Below are 23576 nucleotides of genomic sequence, written 5' to 3'. Positions count from 1 at the left end.
AGTTGGCACAGTGGAAAGGCCTCGAAAAACTGAACACAGATCAATCGAGAAAACAGGAAGAAGTTGTGTGGAACTACGAAAAAAATAAGCAAAATATACAAACTGAGTAGTCCACGCGCAACATATGCAAGATCAAGGGTAGTGTGCTCTAGAGCGCCGTGGTCCCGTGGTTAGCGTGAGCAGCTGTGGACCGAGAGGTCCTTGGTTCAAGTCTTCCTTCGAGTGAAAAGGTTACTTTCTTTATTTTCGCAAAGTTATAATCTGTCCGTTCGTTCATTGACGTTTCTGTTCACTGTAATAAGTTTAGTGTCTGTGTTCTGCGACCCCACCGCAAAACCGTGCGATTAGTAGACGAAAGGATGTGCCTCTCCAATGGGAACCAAAAACATTTGATCGCAAGGTCATAGGTCAACCGATTCCTCCACCGGAAAACACGTCTGATATATTCTATACGACACTGGTGACGGCATGTCCGTCACATTACAGGAATATGTTGTCGACCCACCTAACTTGTACACTTGACGAGTGCGTAAAAAGATTCTTCTACCTTGCCCGATTTAGGTTTTCTTGTGGATGTGGTAATCACTCCCAAAAAAGTGTCACATAAACTGAAAAGAAAAATTCAATTTTTTCGCTCGAGGGAGGACTTGAACCACGGACCTTTCGTTGCGCAGCTGCTCACGCTAATCACGAGACCACGGCACTTCTGAGCTTCCACTGTCCATGATGTTGCATGTATTGGGCATGGACTACTCAGTTTGTATATTTTGCTTATTTTTGTCATAGTTCCACACAACTTCTTCCTGCTTTCTCGACTGATCTGTGTTCAATTTTTCAAGGCCTATCCACTGTGCCAACTTATAACTAAATCTAAGGGGGGTGCAATGGGGAGGTTCCCTTATTAGAACTACTTAAACCTAACCAACCTAAGGACATCGCACACATTCATGCCCGAGGCAGGATTCGAAGCTGCGACCCCAGAGGTCGCGCGGTTCCAGACTGTAGCGCCTAGAACCGCTCAGCCTCCCTGGCCGGCAATCTTCACTGTGTTTTCCTGCTTAGGACAGGCATTAGTTTTATCCGTCGAGTGACACAACTTTCGTTCGCTACGGCCGAACGTGGCCGCCGTTCGCAGAGTGTGTCCGGCATCGCCGCTGGGCGATCGCGTCCGCCGGCACGCCGCCCGCAGTCCGGTGTCGACGCCAGCACCCGCGCCCACCGGAAAAGCAACGACCAGTCCACCAGCTGCGCGTCCGCCCAGTCGCGCTGTGAAAGGTCACGCGAGCGGCGCGCCGCACACAGGGGAGAAAGTGAACTACGGTGCGGTCCGCCTCTGGGGCGCGGTCGCCGATTCAGGGAGAAAGTAGTTCGCACCGGCCCGGCCACACACACGCTCAGCCGGGCCGAATAGACGGAGGAACGGAGGACGCCGACGGCGGGGGTCCCCGCGTCCAGATCCCCTCGGGGGGTGTGGGCGGACGACCTGCAGCCCCGCCAAACGGCTCTTAATTGGGCGACGAGACTGGACTGGTTCGGCGACGCACCTCGGAGTGTCTCCCCCACCAGCCTACTCAGTCGCCGACCGCGTTTTCGCCACAGCCACACGACGTGCTCTGGACGCGACGTCCCTCTCGTGTGGTAACTACCGGGAGGAGAGGGAGGGAGGGAGGGGGCAAGAGAGGGAGAGAGGTGTCTTACGACGTCCGGTGGAGGGCGATCCGGTGCTCCTTTACCTCTCTCTAGTCTCCAGAGAGGCAGATGAGGACCGGGGGTATATATACTGGTGGGCTCGCCGTCCAGAGTCATCAGTTGGGTTCCTCTCTCAGCAGCAGCAGCATCCACGCAGCATGAGGACAACTGCTCTGGTGAGTTCTACCTCTGGCACTTGAGGGCTCGCCAGCTTCTTGTCCTCCACAGCCCTGCATTTCAAATACTCATCTGGCCAGCCAGATTTGAGTTTTTTTTATGAATCTCTTACGAATACTTAATGCGAATACTTGGATGGTATCTTCGAAAGGGATATGTTCTTGAGTTCGTGCTTCGCACTTGGCACAGTGTTGAAACTAAATCTCAAATCGTATTATTTTGGTCCCCTTCATCTGTTTTGGACGATAAGAAAATTCGTTGCAGCATTACCTAATATGTGTCATCACAGGTGGGATTTCAGCCATCTAATGGCTGAAACGAAATTTTCAAACTTTCTGTTCATTTCTGTCATTGTAAAAAGGACACATTTCATTTTGTGTACTACTTCCCACTGATTGTGAACATTTCTTTGCGACTGTGTCTACTCTCTGTGAGGAAGTACCCAAGGTGTCTGTCCAATAGGGATGGCAAGGAAAGATGTATGGGGTGATGCGGAAATGGTAGAGCTAGGCAGCAAATGGAACCTTTAACTTCTCGTAGCTGGGATTCAAAGTCACTTTTGTAATGGACATCATCGTCGCCTTTGAATGTATAATTTATTTTGTCATTAAACTCACTATTACAGTTTCCACCTTGTGGCTATAATGAAGTAGAGTACGGGAAATGTTGTGTTTGAACATGTGTTAAAAGTCAGGTATTTATAGAGTTTTGACATGCGATCAACATCAATATTAGCAACACAGAAATAGCAATAGTGGATTTCATGCGTAAATAATTTTTACAGTGAAACGCGATCATGATGTTCTTTAAAGACATTGGTCCTCATTCCATCAGGAACATCAAAGCAATTCACACGCTTAAAGTACTGACCGAAATGTTATTGATTTGTAACTGGAGTAAGGCAATAAACTGTTTTCAGACGTCATTCATCTAAGTAAACACGATACTCTACTTTAATCATAGCAAATATGATTTTATTTATTTTCTATGCTTCTAATCGCTAACCCTCAGCATTGCATTTTGAATGTCTACGAAAGGGTTCGTCGTCAGTGATTGATGAATCACAATAATAGCGAAGCAGCAAGAGGTATGTCCTTCCTCAGCACCATAGGAACACTCAAGTTCATCCTCCAGTTACTGCAGATCCCGCACTTCAGTGGATCGTCCTTGAGATACCTGCCTAATGCCTTCTACACGTGCCGAAGCAAAGGTTATGTTGGAATAACAAACTGTCATAGGACGATGTTATTTCTCTGTAGCTTCACGTCCGAAGCCGCCGGATGGAATCGTAGTCGATCCCAGGTAACTCGTTGAGCACATCGGTCGCTTGTTGTGTGAAGCGGTTTGTCAGAAGAACCACATAATTATTGCATATCTGCAGAGGAATTCCAAGACGTTGTTCATTCGGTCTTTCTCCGACCTCTTCTTTTCAATTAAAGGAGTAGGTTTAGCGTTATAAAGACAGTAGGACAGTGGGATAAGTAAGGCGAAGGATTTATTAGTTACCTGTTTAAAACATCTAGGACAGAAAACATATCGGTAGTCATGCAAGGCTGTTTAGAGGATTACAGAACTCTTAACTCGCAACCGGTCACCAACCTTGTCCTTGCAGCCGTACCTGAAAGCGAAGAGGGAAGAGGTCTCTCACACTGTAGTACTTTGGGGTGATGCCTACAGTCCAAATTCTTAGAACTCATATTGCTTTTTCCCCCAGAGAAACCTAATGAACCGCTCTGCTAAATATGTTATTTTGCTTCAGCCAGTCAATCCTGTTGCTAGGATCACAAACCGACCTGAGTTAGTCGACAATACACGTTTCAGGTAGTCTTTCCTTCTTTCACATTCCTTTCGTTTGTATTCAAAACACAGTTTTCACTCTTTTTACTTATTCAGCTACAATATTTGTTGCATCTAGGTTCTGTTCTTTCTAGTCTACTCTACGCTACGATTTTGTGGAGTTTTTCTGTTCGACTGCATCTCAAAACACAGGCAGCTCACAACATTGGAATAACTCTCATTTCTGAAGGTTTCATTTTAGGCTTGGAACACAGTAAACACAATTTCCTCGCCTTCACTCCACCCCAGTTAATTGAACATTGTTCATGGACATTTTTTTCTTTTTTGACTCCTTGTTTAACCATAAACTGTCCCACTCAGTGCTGTGTTCTAATGACACCCATTCAAGTTGCAAAGACCATAAGTGGAGAAGGACTTACAGTTCATATAAAATAGATCACCTCTTTTGTAACCACCTGTGAACGATGACGGTGATTACTGGACGTTTTCGCATTAGTAAACTTTCAAGCTGCAGTTCCCTAACCAATAGGACCACTGCCAGCTACATTCTCTTACTGAATATTACGTTCTTATTAATACTTCCCTGTTTCTTTCTCTGGCATACGAAGAGCTTGTAATGCGTAAATGCACAAGATATAGTGCAAGCAAAAGCGATCATTTTATGTTGTACCTTGCAGAGTAATGCTAGTTGCCCATTTGTATTAATTCTTTTTCTTCCACACGCAACATTTCTATAGCAGCACAGGAAACGGCCTCATAGCCGATCAAGTGTCTGTGAAGTTCTAGTTGCACCAGTTTGTACGGGCCGCGTTCTTTCCTACATTTCCCAACCAGTTTATGGATTGCAGTCACGTGTGAGGGATTTCAGTCCTCCAGTGTTCCGATGCTGGCAAGCAGTACCTGGATGTTTAACCGTTACTAGCACTTAGCTGCCACTCTTTCTCAGGAATTACCGTCGTCTATATCGCTACTGTGGTTAAATGCATATTACGTCACCGCGACCGGTTTTGTAACTACAGGAGGGATTGAATAACATGTTTTGCCGTCTTGGCTTGTTCTCTTGACACTGACGTTAACCCATTTGCACTACTAAGCAACTCACGGTCAGTGAGATACCTACGACAACATATTTTCTTTCCGAAATATCAAATGTTGCGTTTTCATGGTCGGTGGTGTCTCTCCTTCACGACTTTCAAACGGTTTTAAGTAATCTGTTAATAACAGATTAATAACACACAATTAAATACTGTGGCCTCTTACGTTAACCAACAGGTTTCTAATAATATCAAACAGGCACACCACACACACACACACACACACACACACACACACACACACACACACACACACACACTAACGGAGCGGATGCCCTTAGATTTTGGGTTTCTCACGATTTGTTCCATTCTCTTTCAGGCATGCGTCTGAATTTAGCAGGTAAATCATCCACTGGAATGCATCACTCTTCTATTCCATTTCCTTGCAGTCTTTACCAGTTCAGCCAGCTATATCATTCCCCGGAATCGCAGCAAGTCCCTTGCTGTTTACACCATTTTGCTTACCCTTGGCGTACGTGGACATGCTCTTACAGGATGAGTTACACATTCGCGACTCAGAGCCCTCCATCACAGTTTCACCACTGAACTGCGTATGGCAAAAATAACGATCCGAGACCCAGTGCAGGACAGAAGTCTTAATTGGCCAGGAACTGTTACAAGAGCACATGGTCGGCTACAGGGAAACAGGTTCCTTTGGGTAGCTAAACCCTTATAGATTATACTATTAACTATTGTTTTCTTAACAATTCCAATTAGCATCAGACAGTCACATTGTAACGCTTTTTCAGACTTGGTGTCCTTCTGATGCTACTTTCACTCGTTCTGATGGTGGTTCACACCCATTAACAGCGTAAAAGATTTCCTGTGAGTGGGTATTAAATCAAAATCCAACCACTATATCGCGAGAAAATTTCGCTTTTTCCAAGGACTCGAAGCTTACCAGGTAGCCACTAAGATGAACTGTATCTCTCAGGTATACCTGGCCGCAGTGCTCCTGTCGTCGGCATGGGCAGGCGACACGAGCGCTGGTGAGGCGCCAGCCAAGAAGGACAAGCGGGGGATCTTCACCGGCGAACACAGCTACATCGGCGGAGGAGGCATCGGTCTGGGCAGCAGCTACGGAGGACTGTCCGGCGGCATCGGCGGCGGCCTCTCCAGCTACGGCGGGTCCTACGGCTACGGCGGTGGCTACGGAGGAGGTTACGGCTACGGCGGCGGTTACGGAGGCGGCTACGGTGGAGGAATCGGACTGTCGTCCGGATCCATCGGCCTCAGCTCTGGAGGAATCGGCTTGAGCTCTGGCGGAATTGGCCTCGGCTCCGGAATCGGACTCGGATCCGGAGTCGGACTCGGCTCCGGAATTGGACTCGGCTCCGGAATCGGGCTCGGCGCCGGTGGTCTCGGAGGTGGAGCCGGAGGAATCGGACTGGGATCGGGCGGTATTGCCTCCGTCGCTGTCGCCCCCACACAGACCGTCGTGCAGACCGTGAGGGTACCGCAGCCCGTCCCCGTCCCGGTGACCGTCAACCGCCCGTACCCCGTGCCGCAGCCGGTACCCGTCCCGGTAAACCGCCCGGTGCCCGTGCCCCAGCCGTACCCCGTGCGAGTTCCCCACCCCGTCCCGGTCTCCGTGCCCCGACCCTACCCCGTGGAGGTGCCCCGCCCCGTGCCCGTGCCCGTTAACAGGCCCGTCCCCGTCCCCGTGCCCCAGCCTTACCCCGTCCGCGTTCCCCACCCCGTTCCCGTCGGAGTCCCCCAGCCCTACCCGGTCCGTGTGCCCGTCCCCCACCCCGTTCCCGTGCCAGTCTCGACCGGAATCTCCAGCATCGGTAGTGGAATCTCCTCTGGCGGCATTATCTCTGGAGGAGGTCTCGGAGGAGGGCTCGGAGGAGGTCTCGGAGGAGGTCTCGGAGGAGGACTGGGAGGCGGCAGCATCATCTCCTCCGGCTCCCTGGGCGGTGGTCTGATCGGCGGAGGCTACGGCGGAGGCTACGGCGGAGGCTACGGCGGAGGCTACGGCGGTTCGTACGGATACGGCGGATCCTACGGATACGGCGGCTCGTCTGGTGGACTGATCTCTTCGGGGCTCTCGGGAGGAGTCCTGAAGGGAACCTACGTCCCCAGCATCGCCGGAGGCCTCAGCGGTGGTAGTCTGTACTCTGGTAGCCTCTCCTCCAGCTACGGAGGTGGTTACGGCGGTGGCTACAAGAGCTACTACAAGCACTAGACCCCCGCACAAATGACATCAATCCAAAGCACACAAGGCTCCTGAGGGAAGAAGTGAAGAAGGGACGATGCCATTCAAAACACAGGAAGACGTCCTCTACGCCGAAGTATGGGGATATCTCGGGATAGAAATGTGGAGCTATCTCTCCGATGTCCAATTTTGGCTGGTGTGGAATGGGCTTCAGATCTCGCGCCGAGATGGAAGCAGCTTTCCACCTAGTACGATATTCCCAAGGAATCGATGCTGCTCACCAAGTCATATTGTTCATAAATTAATATTCACTTTATTCACTGTCATGTTGTTTCCACATCAACCATATTCTTCGAGCATATTGTGCCTTAATTCACCTTTCTCCATTATCGTTTTGTGATATTTTGTACAAGAGAAAAGTCTTTCACTTTCTTAAATAAAGCAGTTTTGTAAACAAAATAAGAAAGCATTTCGTGTCTCATTGAAATACCTATATTTTTTTACATCTTTCACCTTTTTTTGGTGGGAGAGAATCTATTACGTATTGCTAAACATGATCCTTTCAACTTACACCTTTAAAAGTTATTTTACTTTTTATTTATTGCCAGAACAGTTACGACTAATACATGTATTCAGACAGCTCAAAGCATTCTACAAAAAAAGTACAAATGATGCTTCGCAGAAAGAATGTTCCATATAAACCACCAAAAACAGTGAATGAGCAGTATTTACAAATATCAAAAAAATGTGTGTTAATTTCATGGAACTCAACTGCTAAGGTCATCAGTCCCTAAACTTACACATTACTTAACACAAATTATCCTAAGGACAAACACACATCTATGTCCGAGGGAGGACTTGTACCTCCGCCAGGATCAGCCGCACAGTTCATGACTGCGGCACCCAAGACCGCTCGGCTACTCCCGCGCGGCCCTCTGACGCATATAAAATGTTCTTCGAGTAAAATAGTTTATTTATGTGTTTCAGTTTGTCTTGTATGACAGCAGTCTCCAGTGAGTCTAAAATGGCGAAATATGAAGTTTACTGACGAACAGTTGTAGGAAAAAGGTGAGGGAGTTGTACGAAAACGGTGAGGAACATAGCTCAATAGCTCGTTTGGAGCCCGCATCTCGTGGTCGTGCAATAGCATTCTCGCTTCCCACGCCGGGTTCCCGGGTTTGATTCCCGGCCCCGTCAGGATTTTCTCTACCTCGTGATGGCTGGGTGTTGTGTGATGTCCTTAGGTTAGTTAGGTTTAAGTAGTTCTAAGTTCTAGGGGACTGATTACAGATGTTAAGTCCCATAGTGCTCAGAGCCATTTGAACCATTTTTGAGCTCGTTTGGAGTCGTTTTGAGGACGAGCACTTCAATGAGAAGATAAAAAGACCACACGTGAGTGATTAGCGACTGTCGCATTTTGGGATCCACATCTGAGTTGTCATTAGGGGCCATGATAGTGAGTAGAATAGTTAAATGAATTACATAGCGACTGACTGAATAATTTCGCCGGCCAGTGTGGCCGAGCGGTTCTAGGTGCTTCAGTCTGGAACCGCGCGACTGCTACGATCGCAGGTTCCAATCCTGCCTCGGGCATCGATGTGTATGATGTCGTTATTTTAGTTAGGTTTAAGTAGTTCTAGATTCTAGGGGACTGATGACCTCAGATGTTTAGTCCCATAGTGCTCAGAGCCATTTGAGCCATTTTTGATTGAATAATTTCTCCTTCAAGTTGTGATGTCGGGTCAAGTGATGTTTACGAAAGGGTTCTGAGTATTAAGTTTGCATCTTGCAAATTAACTTAGAAACAAGACGTGATGTGTCACAGGCTAAAATTCTAAACTTCGTACAGTATGCTTCTAATGTCAAATACGTATGTATGTGCCAAGAAAGAATGTAGCGTTAGAAGGGATCTGCGATATTTACTAGCGTTAGTAAGTTGTTACCAAAGGACAGGAAGCTCAATCACATAAGACGAAGTAAACATTTTGCTGTCCGCGAAATTATAGATCAAAATGAAACAAGGTAATGAAGAGCAATACGAGAAGCGGTCGCTGATGTCTAAAAGTGCAAATTTTGCAGCGGTTTAGAAATGTAACTATTGACAAGTTGTGCAGTGCTTTCTTTTCCTAGTATGATGAGATTAGCTCATGCAAGGTGCTTTTCGCAAAACCTCTTATCTCACAGTCAGTACAAGATCCTCGTGATAAAATATGTCTGCAACAGTAGATACGATTTCTGGAAAATGGAATGATGAGTAGAAACTAGGATCCTATGCTACCAGTTGTTGTGACCAGATGAAGCTGTGAGTTCTGTGATTTCTCCGGGAAATGTTTCATCTGAACTACAACATACGAAATATTAGCTCACTTTATCACATGAATGAATAAAAACATTTACGTAAGTTGATGTAACTCCTTGACATGTGCTTATTAATACGTTACTTGATGCACTTATTAACAAACTGTTTTCTTGAAGTCTAAACATTCACAAAAGTGCATTTCCATCTGAGACTTGAAACTCTTCAGTCGTACTCGATGACGTTGATTGCTGGAGCTGAGGTAACGAACTGTGGTACAGCGTTTCCTTGCTTGGCTCTATATTGACCTCCGTGCGCGGGCGCTGCTGTGCAAAAAGACGGGACGTGCCTTCTTCAGCCTCTCCCATTCGTTGTTGCGGGTTGCAGCGAGACATCGCTAACGTCTACGATATCGGTGTGCGTTGTCAACTTCTGTGTGATGTTGCGATCTTCGGACGACTACACAAACTGACTAACTGTATACAAAAATGATTGTTTGAAAAGGAACAGGGAATTTCTAGACATTTTATCTTGCAGTCGAAAGGGTGTTGTGTTTACGTTGTAGGAGGTGGATGCGTGATAGACCTTTATACTACTAACACAAAAATGAAGTGTTGCATACTTTTATTGTTCATTCTGAATCAAACCCACTGCAGTTGTAATTTCACAGTTTCTTTGTATGGGTGAATACATGTGCCTTACCTGGGTTTCAGGACACTTATCTACATGTGCTCCTGTAATAATTGGTGAAGCTCAAGTAGGACACTAAACAAGATACATAAACATAAGGACAGCCATTAGGGACGTAACACTTCAGCAGAGTATATATTAATTGAGTAAAATTAAACTGTACAAGTTAGGTGGAAAAATTAACCAAATTATCCAGTACTATGAGAGAACCTGTGAACAGTGTCAGGTCGACCTGTTAACCTCGAGGGTAAACATGGACTGATAGAAAAAGCTAAACCCTTAAAATACACTCATAGACACTACGAACGGTACAGACTTGAGAAAGAAAAGATAAGAGCATAAATGCCGCTATAAACAACCAAAATGCCAGAATGAGAGGTGTGGGCGTTAATCTGAAACTTCCTCGCAGATGAAAACTGCGTGACGTACCGAGAGTCTATCTCGCGACCATGCCCTTGTCGCAGGCAAACGTCCTGAGTTCGATTTTCGAGGAAGTTTCAAACAAAATGCCAATTGTCGAACTGCAAAATGCTGCTTACCATATAAGCGCTATGGCAGCCACATGTCCAGTACGCACACACCATCACTCGTATCACCAACTGCCATCATGGGTGTAAGGAGATGGAACAATACATACATGGCATGAAGCAATGTCGAATGAAAGTGACGAATACAAAGCCAGTTTCAGTACTTATATCAACGCCTCACTGATATATTCTTCTGGACGCATACTTGGCTAAGACGTATTGCACATAGTATCGGCATAGTGAAGGCCTAATATGCAGACCTTATTTATGTTTTTGAATGGTTTTGAATTGTTATGTTTCGTTACAAGAAATGAAGAGGTTATGGCTTCAGATTCTGGGAGAAAAAAATCTACACTCCTGGAAATGGAAAAAAGATCACATTGACACCGGTGTGTTAGACCCACCATACTTGCTCCGGACACTGCGAGAGGGCTGTACAAGCAATGATCACACGCACGGCACAGCGGACACACCAGGAACCGCGGTGTTGGCTGTCGAATGGCGCTAGCTGCGCACCATTTGTGCACCGCCGCCGTCAGTGTCAGCCAGTTTGCCGTGGCATACGGAGCTCCATCGCAGTCTTTAACACTGGTAGCATGCCGCGACAGCGTGGACGTGAACCGTATGTGCAGTTGACGGACTTTGAGCGAGGGCGTATAGTGGGCATGCGGGAGGCCGGGTGGACGTAACCCCGAATTGCTCAACACGTGGGGCGTGAGGTCTCCATAGTACATCCATGTTGTCGCCAGTGGTCGGCGGAAGGTGCACGTGCCCGTCGACCTGGGACCGGACCGCAGCGACGCACGGATGCACGCCAAGACCGTAGGATTCTACGCAGTGCCGTAGGGGACCGCACCGCCACTTCCCAGCAAATTAGGGACACTGTTGCTCCTGGGGTATCGGCGAGGACCATTCGCAACCGTCTCCATGAAGCTGGGCTACGGTCCCGCACACCGTTAGGCCGTCATCCGCTCACGCCCCAACATCGTACAGCCCGCCTCCAGTGGTGTCGCGACAGGCGTGAATGGAGGGACGAATGGAGACGTGTCGTCACCAGCGATGAGAGTCGCTTCTGCCTTGGTGCCAATGATGGTCGTATGCGTGTTTGGCGCCGTGCAGGTGAGCGCCACAATCAGGACTGCATACGACCGAGGCACACAGGGCCAACACCCGGCATCATGGTGTTGGGAGCGATCTCCTACACTGGCCGTACACCTCTGGTGATCGTCGAGGGGACACTGAATAGTGCACGGTACACCCAAACGTCATCGAACCCATCGTTCTACCATTCCTAGACCGGCAAGGGAACTTGCTGTTCCAACAGGACAATGCACGTCCGCATGTATCCCGTGCCACCCAACGTGCTATAGAAGGTGTAAGTCAACTACCCTGGCCAGCAAGATCTCCGGATCTGTCCCCCATTAAGCATGTTTGGGACTGGATGAAGCGTCGTCTCACGCGGTCTGCACGTCCAGCACGAACGCTGAACCAACTGAGGCGCCAGGTGGAAATGGCATGCCAAGCCGTTCCACAGGACTACATCCAGCATCTCTACGATCGTCTCCATGAGAGAATAGCAGCCTGCATTGCTGCGAAAGGTGGATGTACATTGTACTAGTGCCGACATTGTGCATGCTCTGTTACCTGTGTCTTTGTGCCTGTGGTTCTGTCAGTGTGATCATGTGATGTATCTGATCCCAGGAATGTGTCAATAGAGTTTCCCCTTCCTGGGACAATGAATTCACGGTGTTCTTATTTCAATTTCCAGGAGTGTATTTTCGATTGATTGGCCTATTAGATTCTTCCAAGTTTCTTCTTTAAAATGACATGTCATACATGAAACTTCCTGGCAGATTAAGACAGTGTGCCAGACCGATACTCGAACTCGGGACCTTTGCCTTTCGCGGGCAAGTGCTCTACCAACTGAGCTACCCAAGCACGACTCACGCCCCCTCCTCACAGCTTTACTTCTGCCAGTACCTCGTCTCCTGCCTTCCAAACTTAACATAAGCCCTCCACATGTCATACACGGTTCCACTAGAATTATGAATACTGTTCATAGACTTGTGTGATCGGGTATAGCGCTTTTGTGACACCCTTCTGTCATGCCTGAGCATCAACGTTTGGCAGTATGGACATGACACGAATTCAAATGCCCCCCTTCCCAAAATCTTGTTATACAGTGTTTGTTCGAGATTTTTTTGGTTTCACGATGTTACTCATTTGTTCTTTTCTTTTACTTTGGGTTGTTTGTAAACAATGTACTACAAGAAGTTGTTGTGACGACTTTTTTCGTACGTAGCGCTACATGGTCTGCAGTGAAAATGCCCAGAGCTAGGGTAAACGCGGTCAAAAAGTGTGTGAGCGGGTGAGCGGGCAAAAGAAAAGAAACGAACGTTCACTAGCGAAGCAGGGCATTTCTCCGTCATCATTGCTGGAAAATGTGCGAGTACTTACCTCTGGTTGGCAGAACGAACGTACTTCAAATGAAAACAGTACTTCCCATATGAAAACTCAGAGAGTAGGAAGAGAAATTTTTCTGATAAATGGAAGTAAGTTTTTGATCTGATTGATGCGGATATTTTTGCGGAGCTCTTGGAAACAGTGCGTGCTGCAAATGAATCTCATGGAAGTACAGCTGAAAATTTCCAAGCTCTGTTTCATTAACGGTAAATGGATTTAAGAAAGCTCAACTTTATAATGTAAATATTAGGTTAGTCTATGGGTTCCGAGAAATTAGTATGGGCAACGCAGCAGGTAATATGCCATGTGTTGTTCTAAATCTTACCAGTGTACATTCAAAGTTTGATGCTTGCAACTATGTACTCATACTAGGATCCGCAGTTGAAGATGTACCACAGACGTCAGTGCAGGAAGCCGTGGAAGAAACTGTGAAGGAATATGATGAAGACCGTCACCTTGTAACTAGGCTGTTTAGGTTTTTATGTTGGTAACGCCACATAGCACTCTGAATGTAAATCTCTGGCTGTGCTGTGTGCAGTTTGTGGCTGGTTTGCATTGTTGGAATTTGCTATTGTAGTGTTGAGTCCCATAGTTCTCAGAGCCATTTGAGCCATTTTGATTGAATAATTTCTCCTTCAAGTTGTGATGTCAGGTCAAGTGATGTTTACGAAAGGGTTCTGAGTATTGTAGTGTTGGGGTGCAGAGTCTGCGGCTGTTTTGCATTGTTGGAATTTGCTATTGTAGTGGGCAGTTGGATGTTAACAGCGCGTAGCGTTGTGCAGTTGGAGGTGAGCCGCCATCAGTGTTGGATGTGGGGAGAGAGATGGCGGAGTTTTGAGAGCAGGTGATCTGGACGTGTGTCCATCAAAGACAGTAAATTTGTAAGACTGGATGTCATATATCATGAACTGATTTTATATATACTTTTGAACACTATTCTTGTTTGTTCTTTATCGAAATCTTTCATTTGGTAACTATGACAATCAGTAGTTAGTGCCTTCAGTAGTTTGAATCTTTTATTCAGCTGCCAGTAGTGGCGCTCGCTGTATTGCAGTAGTTCGAGAAACGAAGATTTTTGTGAGGTAAGTGGTTATTGTTATAGGTATAGGTTATTGTTAGTCAGTGCCATTCTTTTGTAGGGATTTTTCAAAGTCAGATTGCGTTGCGCTAAAAAATATTGTGTGTCATTTTAAACACAGTCATTTATAATTTTTCTAAGGGGACGTTTAAACCTCATTGCAACTTCCGATGGCTCACGGCAAAGAAGGAGCCACATCTCGAACAATGGTGTTCTCACAGGACCTAGTGTTGAAACTGGTTATTGATGTTACAAGAATGTACAAATACTGTAGATGCAGAGATAGGTTGGTAATTGAACAGGGTGATGACTGTGTTTGTAATTATTATGGTAGTAATGATGGCAGACAGGTTGCTGTGGTGAAAAAAAATTTCATTACTCTTCTGAGTGGTATAATGTTCGCTAGGAGATGGTGACCCTAAGGAAATCAAATAAGTTTTAGAAAGCGGCTCTTTGGAAAGAGTGTAAAAATAAACAATCTTGAAATGACGTTTGCAGAAGAGAATGGGTGCCAAGCTAGGAAGGCTAAAATCAGTTATGAAGGGAAAAGACTAGATGAAGAGAAAGCCTTGAATGGGAAAGGAAGAGTGACTGACAGTCCACATTCCGAACTGCTATGGCCTAGAAGTCAGGCAACATACAGGCGATCTTGAAGAAATGCGGAGCTATATGGGTTTTGTATTTCCACACCACAGCCACAGATGAGCATCCGCAACACGGGTTTGCCCAAAAGGTGAAAAGTGCTGGTATAAATACAATAAGGAGAAACATACAGTCAACACCACAGTCTACCAGCGGACATTACGGAAGAAATAAAGATCATCTTCAGAAATCTGGCTGACACAAGTCTTCTGATGAAGCATCTTCATGGAAGAACGCAGAACAACAACGATGGCTTGAATAATGTGATATGGCATCGCCTAACAAAAACAGGTTTGTTGGGATTAATACACTGCAACCTTCAGTCTTGGAAATATTGATCCTTGGAAAGTTGTCAGTTCCAACAAAGTACGTGTTATGTTGACTTCAGATCAGCACAGAATAAGGCAAGCAGACAATATAATCAAGACATTAATGAAAAAAGCAAGTCAGGTGCAAAGGCGTTCCAAGAGAAGATTTGAAGTTGATAATGAAGAATGAAGGGAGCTGGAGCACGAGTGTTTCAATCTTCTTTTTCTGTTTCCTGTAAATTTACTTTGTAATTCTTCTAGGAACATTATCTCGCTTACTATTGAAAGTAGAAGTCTGACATTTTTATGATATATTCAAATGGGTTTCTTGTACAAACTAAAACAAGAACATCTGAATACTTAATTTGCAAAACATTTAGAAGTGATAATGTAGTAAAATTAAAAGGAAAAAAATGCTGTAAGGTAAATATATCTGTAAGTAATTACTTTGACGAAAATCCTTTGTTTCAATATTGTAACAAAGTATCAATGCACATACAGTAAAAATTATCTCTTTCTAGCCCCAGTACTTTGTGAGTAAATGTTCCCTATATCAGACATCGATTAACATTGCAGGGATAGACTATTCCGTGTCCCTTTAAGGACTTACGCGGATATTTTCAATTCAAGTGTCTACATGTAGTTACTTTGCATCATGTTATGGAATTTTGATTCTGTTCATTATAGTCCTGAACCATTGGGAATGAAATTCAGTTTCAAGTAGGCCAAGGTTTTATGTTACATGGCTGCATTTGGACCTTTCGGTCGTTGTGCTTGTTCACGGAAAAAAGTTGTATGTATTTATATAAAATTTTTGCGTTTGCCATAGAAATTTTCACAGTTTCATACTGCTTTAGGGGATAGACGAGGGTGATTCTCGATTTTGGAATGATGATTCAAATGGCTCTAAGCACTATGGGACTTAACATCTATGGTCATCAGTCCCCTAGAACTTAGAAGTACTTAAACCTAACTAACCTAAGAACTTCACACACATCAAAACACCGACGGCGAAAACTGAAAAAATCACGGAATAATGTAGATAGAGAGGTACAAATTGGCACACATGCTTGGAATGACATGGGGTTTTATTAGAACCGAAAATATGCAAAAGTTCAAAAAATGTCCGACAGATGGCTCGTCATCTCATCAGAATAGCAGTAACTAGCACAACAAAGTAAGAGAAAGCAAAGGTGATGTTCTTTACAGGAAATGCTCAATATGTCCACCATCATTCCTCAACAATAGCTGTAGTCGAGGAATAATGTTGTGTACAGCACTTGCGACTTCAGGTAACACCAAAGCCAATAATCCCACGGACTGAGGTCTGGGGAACTGGGAGGCCAAGCACGACGAAAGTGGCGACTGAGCACACGATCATCACCAAACGACACGCGGAAGAGATCTTTCATGCGTTTATAAATAATTTGTTTTTTTGTTTTGTTTTTTGTTTTGGTTCTAATAAAACCCCATGTCATTCCAAGCATATGTGTCAGTTTTTACATATCTGCATTATTCCATTAAGTTTCCAAAATTATACAGACTTTTTGATCCCCCAGTAAATTCCGCGCAATGTGCCTGCAGCCCCGCCAAACCGCTCTTAATTCGGCGACGAGACTGGACTGGTTCGGCGACGCACCTCGGAGTGTCTCCCCCACCAGCCTACTCAGTCGCCGACCGCGTTTTCGCCACAGCCACACGGCGTGCTCTGGACGCGACGTCCCTCTCGTGTGGTAACTACCGGGAGGAGAGAGAGGGAGGGAGGGGGAAGGAGAGAGGGAGAGGGAGAGAGGTGTGTTACGACGTCCGGTGGAGCGCGATCTGCTGCTCCTTTACCTCTCTCTAGCCTCCAGAGGGGCAGATGAGGACCTGGGGTATATATACTGGTGGGCTCGCCGTCCAGAGTCATCAGTTGGGTTCCTCTCTCAGCAGCAGCAGCATCCAGGCAGCATGAGGACAACTGCTCTGGTGAGTTCTACCTCCGGCACTTGAGGGCTCGCCAGCTTTTGTCCTCCACTCCACAGGACTACATTTCAAATACTCATCTGGCCAGCCAGATTTGAGGTTTTTTTTTATGAATCTCTTACGAATACTTAAAGCGAATACTCGGATGGTATCTTCAAAAGGAGGATGTTTTCGAGTTCGTGCTTCGCACTTGGCACGGTGTTAAAACTTAATCTCAAATCGTATTATTTTCGTCCCCTTCACTCTTTTGGACGATAAGAAAATTCGTTGCAGCATTACCTAATATGTGTCATCACAGGTGGGATTTCAGCCATCTAATGGCTGTAACGAAATTTTCAAACTTTCTGTTCATTTCTGTCATTGTGAAAAAGACACATTTCATTTTGTGTACTGCTTCCCACTGACTGTGAACATTTTATTGCGACTGAATCAACTCTCTGTAAGGAAGTACCCGAGGTGTATGTCCGTTTGGGATGACAATGAAAGATGTTTGGGGTGATGCGAGAATGAAAGAGCAAGGCAGCAAACGGAACCTTTAACTTGTCGTGGCTGGGATTCAAAGTCACTTTTGTAATGGACATCATCGTCGCCTTTGAATGTATAATTTATTTTGTCATTAAACTCACTATTACAGTTTCCACCTTGTGGCTATAATGAAGTAGAGCACGGGAAATGTTGTGTTTGAACATGTGCTAAAAGTCAGGTATTTATAGAGACTTGACATGCGATCAACATCAATATTAGTAACACAGAAATAGCAATAGTGGATTTCATGAGTAAATAATTTTTACAGTGAAACGCGATCATGATGTCCTTTAAAGACATAGGTCCTTAAAGTACTGACCAAAATGCACTCTGTTTATTGTGTTGTTACTGGAGGAAGGCACACGTTTCGTCGAACTGTTTTCAGACAAATAATAGGCTACTGCCAGAAGGGGTCATTCATCTAAGTAAACACTTTAATCCACTTCGATCATTGCAAATATGATTTTATTTATTTTCTATGCTTCTATTCGCTAACCCTCTGCATCTTCTAAGGGACGAACTCTTAGATTCTTTGTGATTTTTCTTACATTTTAAATGTATACGAAATGGTTCGTCGTCAGTGATTGAGGAATCACAATAATAGCGAAGCAGCAAGAGGTATGTCCTTCCTCAGCACCATAGGAACACTCAAGTTCATCCTCCAGTTACTGCAGATCCCGCACTTCAGTGGATCGTCCTTGAGATACCTGCCTAATGCCTTCTACACGTGCCGAAGCAAAGGTTATGTTGGAATAACAAACTGTCATAGGACGATGTTATTTCTCTGTAGCTTCACGTACGAAGCCGCCGGATGGAATCGTAGTCGATCCCAGGTAACTCGTCGAGCACATCGGTCGCTTGTTGTGTGAAGCGGTTTGTCAGAAGAACCACATAGTTATTGCATATCTGCAGAGGAATTCCAAGACGTTGTTCATTCGGTCTTTCTCCGACCTCTTCTTTTCAATTAAAGGAGTAGGTTTAGCGTTATAAAGACAGTATGACAGTGGGATAAGTAAGGCGAAGGATTTATTAGTTACCTGTTTAAAACATCTAGGACGGAAAACATATCGGTAGTCATGCAAGGCTGTTTAGAGGATTACAGAACTCTTAACTCGCAACCGGTCACCAACCTTGTCCTTGCAGCCGTACCTGAAAGCGAAGAGGGAAGAGGTCTCTCACACTGTAGTACTTTGGGGTGATGCCTACAGTCCAAATTCTTAGAACTCATATTGCTTTTTCCCCCAGAGAAACCTAATGAACCGCTCTGCTAAATATGTTATTTTGCTTCAGCCAGTCAATCCTGTTGCTAGGATCACAAACCGACCTGAGTTAGTCGACAATACACGTTTCAGGTAGTCTTTCCTTCTTTCACATTCCTTTCGTTTGTATTCAAAACACAGTTTTCACTCTTTTTACTTATTCAGCTACAATATTTGTTGCATCTAGGTTCTGTTCTTTCTAGTCTACTCCACGCTACGATTTTGTGGAGTTTTTCTGTGCGACTGCATCTCAAAACACAGGCAGCTCACAACATTGGAATAACTCTCATTTCTGAAGATTTCATTTTAGGCTTGGAACACAGTAAACACAATTTGCTCGCCTTCACTCCACCCCAGTTAATTGAACATTGTTCATGGGCATTTTTTTTCTCTTTTTGCTCCTTGTTTAACCATAAACTGTCCCAAGTATACATGGAGCAAATACACTCAGTGCTATGTTCTAATGACACCAATTCAAGCTGCAAAGACCATAAGTGGAGAAGGACTGATGCTGGCAAGCAGTACCTGGATGTTTATCCGTTACTAGCACTTAGCTGCCACTCTTTCTCAGGAATTACCGTCGTCTATATCGCTACTGTGGTAAATGCATATTACGTCACCGCGACCGGTTTTGTAACTACAGGAGGGATTGAATAACATGTTTTGCCGTCTTGGCCTGTTCTCTTGACACTGACGTTAACCCATTTGCACTACTAAGCAACTCACGGTCAGTGTGATACCTACGACAACATATTTTCTTTCCGAAATATCAAATGTTGCGTTTTCATGGTCGGTGGTGTCTCTCTTTCACGACTTTCAAACGGTTTTAAGTATTCTGTTAATAACAGATTAATAACACACAATTAAATACTGTGGCCTCTTACGTTAACCAACAGGTTTCTAATAATATCAAACAGGCACACACACACACACACACACACACACACACACACACACACAAGAATTTGGGTTTCTCACGATTTGTTCCATTCGCTTTCAGGCATGTGTCTGAATTTAGCAGGTAAATCATCCACTGGAATGCATCACTCTTCTATTCCATTTCCTTGCAGTCTTTACCAGTTCAGCCAGCTATATCATTCCCCAGAATCGCAGCAAGTCCCTTGCTGTTTACACCATTTTGCTTACCCTTGGCGTACGTGGACATGCTCTTACAGGATGAGTTACACATTCGCGACTCAGAGCCCTCCATCACAGTTTCACCACTGAACTGTGTATGGCAAAAATAACGATCTGAGTCCCAGTGCAGGACAGAAGTCTTCATTGGCCAGGAACTGTTACAAGAGCACATGGTCGGCTACAGGGAAACAGATTCCTTTGGGTAGCTAAACCCTTATAGATTATACTATTAACTATTGTTTTCTCAACATTTCCAATTAGCATCAGACAGTCACATTGTAACGCTTTTCCAGACTTGGTGTCCTTCTGATGCTACTTTCACTCGTTCTGATGGTGGTTCACACACATTAACAGCGTAAAAGATTTCCTGTGACTGCGTATTAAATCAAAAACCCGACCACTATATCGCGAGAAAATTTCGCTTTTTCCAAGGACTCGAAGCTTACCAGGTAGCCACTAAGATGAACTGTATCTCTCAGGTATACCTGGCCGCAGTGCTCCTGTCGTCGGCATGGGCAGGCGACACGAGCGCTGGTGAGGCGCCAGCCAAGAAGGACAAGCGGGGGATCTTCACTGGCGAACACAGCTACATCGGCGGAGGAGGCATCGGTCTGGGCAGCAGCTATGGAGGACTGTCCGGCGGCATCGGCGGCGGCCTCTCCAGCTACGGCGGGTCCTACGGCTACGGCGGTGGCTACGGAGGAGGTTACGGCTACGGCGGCGGTTACGGAGGCGGCTACGGTGGAGGAATCGGACTGTCGTCCGGATCCATCGGCCTCAGCTCCGGAGGAATCGGCTTGAGCTCTGGCGGAATTGGCCTCGGCTCCGGAATCGGACTCGGATCCGGAGTCGGACTCGGCTCCGGAATTGGACTCGGCTCCGGAATTGGGCTCGGCGCCGGTGGTCTCGGAGGTGGAGCCGGAGGAATCGGACTGGGATCGGGCGGTATTGCCTCCGTCGCTGTCGCCCCCACACAGACCGTCGTGCAGACCGTGAGGGTACCGCAGCCCGTCCCCGTCCCGGTGACCGTCAACCGCCCGTACCCCGTGCCGCAGCCGGTACCCGTCCCGGTAAACCGCCCGGTGCCCGTGCCACAGCCGTACCCCGTGCGAGTTCCCCACCCCGTCCCGGTCTCCGTGCCCCGGCCCTACCCCGTGGAGGTGCCCCGCCCCGTGCCCGTGCCCGTTAACAGGCCCGTCCCCGTCCCCGTGCCCCAGCCTTACCCTGTCCGCGTGCCCCACCCCGTTCCCGTCGGAGTCCCCCAGCCCTACCCGGTCCGTGTGCCCGTCCCCCACCCCGTTCCCGTGCCAGTCTCGACCGGAATCTCCAGCATCGGTAGTGGAATCTCCTCTGGCGGCATTATCTCTGGAGGAGGTCTCGGAGGAGGGCTCGGAGGAGGTCTCGGAGGAGGTCTCGGAGGAGGACTGGGAGGCGGCAGCATCATCTCCTCCGGCTCCCTGGGCGGTGGTCTGATCGGCGGAGGCTACGGCGGTTCGTACGGATACGGCGGATCCTACGGATACGGCGGCTCGTCTGGTGGACTGATCTCTTCGGGGCTCTCGGGAGGAGTCCTGAAGGGAACCTACGTCCCCAGCATCGCCGGAGGCCTCAGCGGTGGTAGTCTGTACTCTGGTAGCCTCTCCTCCAGCTACGGAGGTGGTTACGGCGGTGGCTACAAGAGCTACTACAAGCACTAGACCCCCGCACAAATGACATCAATCCAAAGCACACAAGGCTCCTGAGGGAAGAAGTGAAGAAGGGACGATGCCATTCAAAACACAGGAAGACGTCCTCTACGCCGAAGTATGGGGATATCTCGGGATAGAAATGTGGAGCTATCTCTCCGATGTCCAATTTTGGCTGGTGTGGAATGGGCTTCAGATCTCGCGCCGAGATGGAAGCAGCTTTCCACCTAGTACGATATTCCCAAGGAATCGATGCTGCTCACCAAGTCATATTGTTCATAAATTAATATTCACTTCATTCACTGTCATGTTGTTTCCACATCAACCATATTCTTCGAGCATATTGTGCCTTAATTCACCTTTCTCCATTATCGTTTTGTGATATTTTGTACAAGAGAAAAGTCTTTCACTTTCTTAAATAAAGCAGTTTTGTAAACAAAATAAGAAAGCATTTCGTGTCTCACTGAAATACCTACCTTTTTATTACACCCTTCACCTTTTTTTGGGTGGAAGAGAATCTATTACCTATTGCTAAACATGGTTCTTTCAACTTCCAGCTTTAAAAATTATTTTAGTTTTTATTTATTGCCAGCGCAGTTTCGAGTGTCACGTATCGTCAGACAGCTGAAAGCATTCTACAAATCTGTACAAACGCTGCTTCACAAAAAGGGTGTATAAACGACCAAAAACAGTGAATGAGAGAATTTACAAATATCAAAAAAATATGTGTGTAATCTTATGGGACTTAACTGCTAAGGTCATCAGTCTCTAAACGTACACACTACTTAACCTAAATTATCCTAATGACAAACACACACTTCCATGCCCGAAGGAGGACTCGGACCTCCGCCGGGACCAGCTGCACAGTCCATGACTGCAGTGCCCGAGACCACTCGGCTAATCCCGCGCGGCTACAAATATCAAGTGCCCTCTGAAGTATATCAAATTTTCTTCGACTTAAATAGTTTATTTGTGCGTTTCAGTTTGTCTTGGATGACAGTAATTCCAAGTGGATCTAAAATTGCGAAATATGAAGTTTAGTGAAAAACAGTTGTAGGAAAAATGTGAGGAACATGCCTCAATAGCTCGTTTAGAGTCGTTTTGAGGACGAGCACTTCAATGAGAAAGTGAAAAGACCACACGTGACTGATTGGCGACTGTCGCATTTTGGGGTCTACATCTGAGTTATCATTAGGGCCCATGACAGTGAGTAGAATAGTTAAATGAATTACATAGCGATTGACTGAATAATTTCACCGGCTTGTGTGGCAAAGCGGTTCTAGGCGCTTCAGCATACAGGAGGCCTAATGTGCAGACCTTATTTACGTTTTTGAATGGTTTTGATTTGTTACACTTCATTACAAGAAATTAAGAGGTTACAGGGTCAGATTTTGGGAGAAAAATTTATTTTCGATTTATTGCCTTATTAGATTCCTCCAAGTTTCTATTTTAAAATGACATGTCATACATGATTCCACTAGAATTATGATTATTTTTCTTAGATTTGTAAGATAGGGTAAAGCGCTTTTGTGATAGTCTTTTGTCATGGCTGAGCATCAACTTTTTGGTAGTATAGACATGACACGAATTCAAATGCCCCGCTTCCCAAAACCTTTTTATACACTGTTGGTTCGAAATTTTTTTTCTCTGGTTACACGATGTTACTCCTTTATTTTTTTGAATTTGGATTGTTTGTAAACAATGTGCTGCAGTGAAAATGCCCAGATCTACGGCAAACGCCTTCAAAAAGTGTGTGAGCGGGCAAAAGGAAAGAAACGATGATTCACTAGAGAAGCGAAGAATTCCTCCCTCATCATTGCTGGAAAATGTGAGACTACTTACGTCTGGTTGGCATAACGAACGTCGAGAAATTTGTCTGATAAAGGGAAGAAAGTTTTTGATCTGATTGATACGGATATTTTCGCGAAGCTCTTGGAAACAGTGTGTGCTGCAAATGAGTGTCAAGGAAATGTTTGTAAATACAGCTGTAAATTACCAAGCTCTTTTTCATTAACGGTAAGTAGATTCAAGAAAGCTCGACTTTGTAATGTAAATGTTAGGTTAGTCTATGGGTTCCGAGAAATTG

General features: G+C 45.8%; 1 protein-coding gene across 1 annotated transcript; it reads left to right on the top strand.

The window, feature by feature from the left end:
- The first annotated feature begins 1707 nt into the window (after positions 1-1707).
- LOC126291438 (elastin-like) lies at positions 1708-21939 on the top strand. Its single transcript, XM_049984952.1, has 5 exons — positions 1708-1865; positions 5692-6944; positions 16504-16652; positions 16766-16887; positions 20285-21939. The coding sequence occupies exons 1-5, from the start codon at positions 1848-1850 to the stop codon at positions 21500-21502; spliced, it is 2760 nt and encodes a 919-aa protein (XP_049840909.1). The 5' UTR covers positions 1708-1847; the 3' UTR covers positions 21503-21939.
- Positions 21940-23576: the final 1637 nt, after the last annotated feature.

This window comes from Schistocerca gregaria, chromosome 9 (genome assembly GCF_023897955.1).
Source record: "Schistocerca gregaria isolate iqSchGreg1 chromosome 9, iqSchGreg1.2, whole genome shotgun sequence".
In the NCBI taxonomy this organism is placed as follows: domain Eukaryota; kingdom Metazoa; phylum Arthropoda; class Insecta; order Orthoptera; family Acrididae; genus Schistocerca; species Schistocerca gregaria.
Note: the sequence above shows the minus strand (reverse complement) of the source record. Positions and strands in the feature narration are given on the sequence as shown.